At 41.6% G+C, this 4,843-nt stretch overlaps 2 protein-coding genes across 2 annotated transcripts; one reads left to right on the top strand and one right to left on the bottom strand.

Moving 5' to 3' along the window:
• The first annotated feature begins 1,261 nt into the window (after window positions 1–1,261).
• Window positions 1,262–3,293, top strand: xpa (xeroderma pigmentosum, complementation group A). The gene is made up of 5 exons (XM_062478922.1): window positions 1,262–1,780; window positions 2,065–2,170; window positions 2,333–2,498; window positions 2,689–2,806; window positions 2,991–3,293. Exons 1-5 carry the CDS (start codon window positions 1,492–1,494, stop codon window positions 3,143–3,145), a joined length of 834 nt encoding a protein of 277 aa, XP_062334906.1. The 5' UTR covers window positions 1,262–1,491; the 3' UTR covers window positions 3,146–3,293.
• Window positions 3,294–3,398: 105 nt separating this feature from the next.
• Window positions 3,399–4,592, bottom strand: LOC134033952 (erythroblast NAD(P)(+)--arginine ADP-ribosyltransferase-like). Its single transcript, XM_062478239.1, has 2 exons — window positions 4,491–4,592; window positions 3,399–4,303 (listed from the first exon to the last, which is right to left on the bottom strand). The coding sequence occupies exons 1-2, from the start codon at window positions 4,590–4,592 to the stop codon at window positions 3,494–3,496; spliced, it is 912 nt and encodes a 303-aa protein (XP_062334223.1). The 3' UTR covers window positions 3,399–3,493.
• Window positions 4,593–4,843: the final 251 nt, after the last annotated feature.

Below are 4,843 nucleotides of genomic sequence, written 5' to 3'. Positions count from 1 at the left end.
TTTAAATCTGATTGGGTGTCTGATTTCTTGGGCAATAGGCCAATATCCTAGCCAAAAACATGAAAGCCCAAACAATATTATTGTTTGGGCAATATAAACAGTATTGCTTGCCTCAGACTGGACCTCTCTCCTCAGACCCCAGGCTGTGATTATATGGCTGATCTGCATGTATGTATGACTGCCTGCAGCTGCACCTGGTCCCTGGCTGGATGATAAGTGAGATGGTTCAATTGCATTCAGGCTTAATTGCTTTATTTATCCTTGGTATCCCGGATGTTGCAATATGAATTCTTTCGGCTCAAATTTTTGGGGGATCAAACCTTTTGGATCTGAATTTCAGAATTCGAATATGAGCAGCCGGAATATTGTTCGATTTGAATTTCTAAGGTTTGAATTTTTTTTATTACATTTTTGGGATCTGAATTTTACTGTTCGAAATTAAGCAACCTGAATTTCCGAACCTTTAATTTTTGGATCAGATTTCTTTTTTTTACATTGAAATAAATTCATATTTCAATTTTAAAGAGGTGGATTCAAAACCAACAAACTCGGTGGTGTTTACATTTCAATATTAAGTATTCAATTTCTTTGAAAATTCAAAACATTATGTCACTGATTTTCTCCCATAAAATGTAGTTTTATATGACAATGAAAATTACAAAACAACATTCTAACCCGACAGTGATTGCTATTGTACTCCCAGAGCTGTGAGATTCAACTCCAATGGTTTATGAAGCTACATTCAGTGGGGATCTAAGCTACAGGCAGCTAAATTTATGGTTGAGACAAGTCATCTATTGACCCCAAACAGGTAGTAGGAAGCTACCAGCAGTGAAAGCTTTTAGCTCTTACCCAGCCCTTTGTTCATATCTATGTGAACAAAAATTATCGACTGAATCAGTCTGTGTCCGTACTGGTGTGGTGTGGAATAAAATGTGCTTGTTTAATTATTTAGCGCTGCTGTTACAAGTGAAGGGTGTGCAATCGGAAGAGATAGACGCCATTTAGTGGTATATTGGTTAACGTGTGTCGGGATCCCCTTCAATATAATAAAAACAATGTTAAGCTTTTTTACAATGAAACTTTCGTGGAAACAAACCACTCCGTTCATATGAATGTTTTTAAAATAATTTTCTTTTTACACAACCATTTTTATCAGTCAGATGAAATCTTATCTTGAGCTAGTCATTTATAATCGTTGTCACTGATAAAAACAAAGAAAATCACATTGTTGGGGCTTTTATTTTGAAGAATAAAAACAAAGTAAAACCGGAAGCAAGCTGTTGTACAACCAGTAAATCTAGTACCGTTATTGCTAGGCTAACTAACAGAACCCCACGGCCAGGACTTTGTATAGAACTGTCAAAAATAAATTATCAGGGTCTTGGAACCTGTAAATCCTGAATCAATAAACAACGTTTTCTGAAAACGTTAGACGCTCAAGACGCTAACGCTAGCTAGCCTAGCTAGCTGTCTATTGTAGCTAACAGAATGGATCTGCCTGAGCCTTCGGTGGATGCTGCTGCTGCTACGTCGGAACCCAAAGATGTGACCAAGACCATGGAGTTGTCCGCCGCTGTGAGAGCAAAAATTGAACGGAACCGTCAACGGGCACTGATGCTCAGACAAGCCCGATTGGCAAGTCGAGGCTCCGCTGTCGTTAAAGGGGCAACTTCGGCGAAAGTGGCAAAAACTATTGATACTGGTGCGGGGTTTTTCATTGACGAAGAAGACGACGGTGAACAAGAGCAGAGAGTTATTAAAGTAGTTCACCAACCAGGTACTTACCGGAATAGAAGAGAGTGATATTCTTCAGGACGTGTTGTTTTGTTCAAGGTTGTTCTAAAGGCAATACAGATATACCCCCAAATAATTATCCGGGCGCGACCACTCACGTTGCCGGTGCAAACGAATGGTTTATTTCACAAAATTGTTACATGTGTCTGGCATAGCACACTACACAATAAGGTGCACCTGCGGTGCTTAGCAATAAGCGTATCCAGTCTTGCAAAATGTGATTCCTAGAGCTTTGACAACGATAAGTATGTGCGCTTCTCCCCCTAGCTCCTGTGATAGAGGCAGACTACCTGGTGTGTGACAACTGTGACAAACCCTTCATGGACTCCTACCTTAGCAACAGCTTTGACCTGTCTGTCTGTGACAAGTGCCGGTAATGTCCGAAATTTTGAAAAGCGTCAAAACGTCTCCTGACCAAACCTGGCACCCTTCTAATTTGATTTGTTTGTGTTTACCATCACGTATCTCTCCACACTCCTTTTTCTCTTCCTCTGCTCTCCATCTCTATCACCCCCCCCCCCCGCCCCCCCCCCAGAGACAACGAGGTGAAGCACAAGTTGGTGTCCCGTACGGAGGCCAAGCAGCAGTACCTGCTGAAGGACTGTGACCTGGACCAGAGGGAGCCCCCCCTCAGGTTTGTGCTGAGGAAGAACCCCCACAACCCCCACTGGGGAGACATGAAGCTCTACCTCCAGCTGCAGGTGTGTGTTGTAGGATCTCACAGACAGCCTGCTGCATCCTTTCGGACTTAAATTCCTTTCACTCAGTTCTGTGTTCCTGTTCTCCGGTGTGTGTGTGTGTATGTATGTGTTTGTTCCCGTTCTCCTCTGTGTGTGTGTGTGTTCATTCCTGTTCTCCTGTATGTGTGTGTGTGTGTGTGTGTGTGTACAGGTAGAGAAGAGGTGTATGGAGGTGTGGGGTTCGGAGGAGGCCCTGGATGAAGCTAAAGAGTCACGCGAGGAGAACAGAGAGGTCCAGAAACAGAAACGCTTCAACAAGAAAGTCAAAGGTCAGCTCGTTAGGGTTGGTTAATACAGTTTGATTAGATCTGGTTGGAGAAAAGTTCTAGTTTATCTTCTGTTGCTCATGCGTCACTGTAGGCTTCATACGTGTGCGCGTGCGTGTCTGTGTGTGTGTGCGCGCGTGCGTGTGTGTGTATGTGTGTGCGTGTGTGTGTCTGTGTGTGTGTGTAGAGCTACGCAGGGCAGTGCGCAGCAGTATGTGGACTAAGGACACCAGCGTCCACAAGCATGAGTACGGGCCTGAGGAAGTGCTGGACGAGGAAGAGGATCTCTACAAGAAGACCTGCACCTCCTGTGGACATGAGCTCACCTACGAGAAGATGTAGAGGACGCGCACACGCTCACTGACGCACGGACACACAGACGGATACAGGAGTGAAAGATGGACAGACAGACATTATGATACATACACATGCAGTACCACACCACCTTGTCTTGAAATGTAAAAATGACTGTAAATGAACTTATATTATTTTTTTTATTTTTTTTGTAAAATGTGTGTGTCATTTTGAATGATAAATTAATTGAACATGTTTGAAGAAAAATAACAAAAACGACACAAAAATTAACACTTATTAAAACGTTGTCTTTATAAAATGCATCATTGTTTATTGCAAGCAACTGGAAATTTGTCATTTGCAAAAGTTCCCAAAGAAAGTAGAAAAGAAAAAAGATTAAAATGCATTTGGTTGAACAATTGCGTTTACATCTGCAGCTTTCAAATTCAGATTTTGCCCTCCAGAATTTGCTGTGCGTACTGCTAAACAGTTTAAATTGCTTTCAATTCCAGAGCTCGTCAGTTTGTACAGTTTCTTACAATTTAAAACTTTTTTGGGGTCTTCAATTGGCATTATTTTGAACTTCTCATACGGCGGAATCAACACCTCTTCCTGATCAACTGTAACTTCATTACACGTGAGGTTAGCGCCGTAGCACGTCATAATCTCAAAGCAATCCTGCTCTCCATATTTAACCAGATTACTTTTGAGTGAACTGGAAGTGAAGGATCCAAAACGAATTTCAGTATCATCTTTAACGTTAAAAGTGTCTTTGGTTCTTCGGTATGTTGTGACGCATTCTGGTTGTCTCTTTTTGAGGAGACGGATCGCGTCGGACAACAGGAAGTGGATAGCGTGGTAACTGAAGCCACTTTTGTACACTGGCCCTTTGGTTCTTACTGCGGTCATGAAATTATGATAAAAATGATTTTTATTATATGTGTAACAATATAAAGCCTTGAAATGATCTAATTTGAGATCTAATTTGTTGCAATTGCACTTTAGCTTATCTTCGGCCCACTTTTCAGACTTGGTCCATATGTTTTTGAATATTTCGTTTTTTAATTCACTTCTTAAATAATTATTTACTTTCTCATGCATTTTTGGGGTGCAGCCGTAGTACATGTCATCGACAGATTCAGGGGCATTGTCTAAAGGGAAGACGTTCTGCTGTATGACCCCGGACCCTTCAGAGTGTGGAGAGATCTACACAGAGGGGACAAAAACAGAGCACTGATAACAGGTTATATCTTTTATCTACCTCTTTGTGTTCATCTGTCTTTCTGTTGGTCATCTCTCCTTCACTCAAATTTTTACAAACAAACTTTAACACACAAGCATACACACACACACACTCATTCTTAATCATGACGTGACTACAACAGCATCTTACCTTAGAGTCCACAGTCAGGATGCAGACATGGAGGAGGATCAGCAGGGTAAAGATCATCTTGTCTCCAGGTGTGACGGTTGAAGTACAGGTATCCATCAACATCGGTACACCGCCAAAAAGTATGTGGGACTGAGAAAATAAAGAAAATAATATAGACAACTATAAGCCGCAAATTATTTTTTCTGTGTCCAATTATGTCCATACTTTTAATTAAATATTTGTTTGTGTAACTTGCTTAGTTGTACTACGCTTAATTTTCAAGGGAGTCCTGGCCATGCAGGCAGGCAGAAAGCAGCGTATAAGAACAGGCCTGTGCAGCTCCAGATAAACACAGAAGCTGGCCATCACAACCC

This window comes from Osmerus eperlanus, chromosome 14, assembly GCF_963692335.1.
Source record: "Osmerus eperlanus chromosome 14, fOsmEpe2.1, whole genome shotgun sequence".
NCBI classification, from domain to species: Eukaryota; Metazoa; Chordata; class Actinopteri; order Osmeriformes; family Osmeridae; genus Osmerus; species Osmerus eperlanus.
This window is presented reverse-complemented; position numbering and strand designations above follow the sequence as displayed.

Coding starts and splice junctions, on each gene's coding strand:
- xpa (XM_062478922.1), top strand. CDS start 1,492: ATGGATCTGCCTGAGCCTTCGGTGGATGCTGCTGCTGCTACGTCGGAA. Junction 1,781..2,064: donor TAAAGTAGTTCACCAACCAG/GTACTTACCGGA, acceptor TTCTCCCCCTAG/CTCCTGTGATAGAGGCAGAC. Junction 2,807..2,990: donor CTTCAACAAGAAAGTCAAAG/GTCAGCTCGTTA, acceptor GTGTGTGTGTAG/AGCTACGCAGGGCAGTGCGC.
- LOC134033952 (XM_062478239.1), bottom strand. CDS start 4,592: ATGTTGATGGATACCTGTACTTCAACCGTCACACCTGGAGACAAGATG. Junction 4,304..4,490: donor TCCTGACTGTGGACTCTAAG/GTAAGATGCTGT, acceptor CCCTCTGTGTAG/ATCTCTCCACACTCTGAAGG.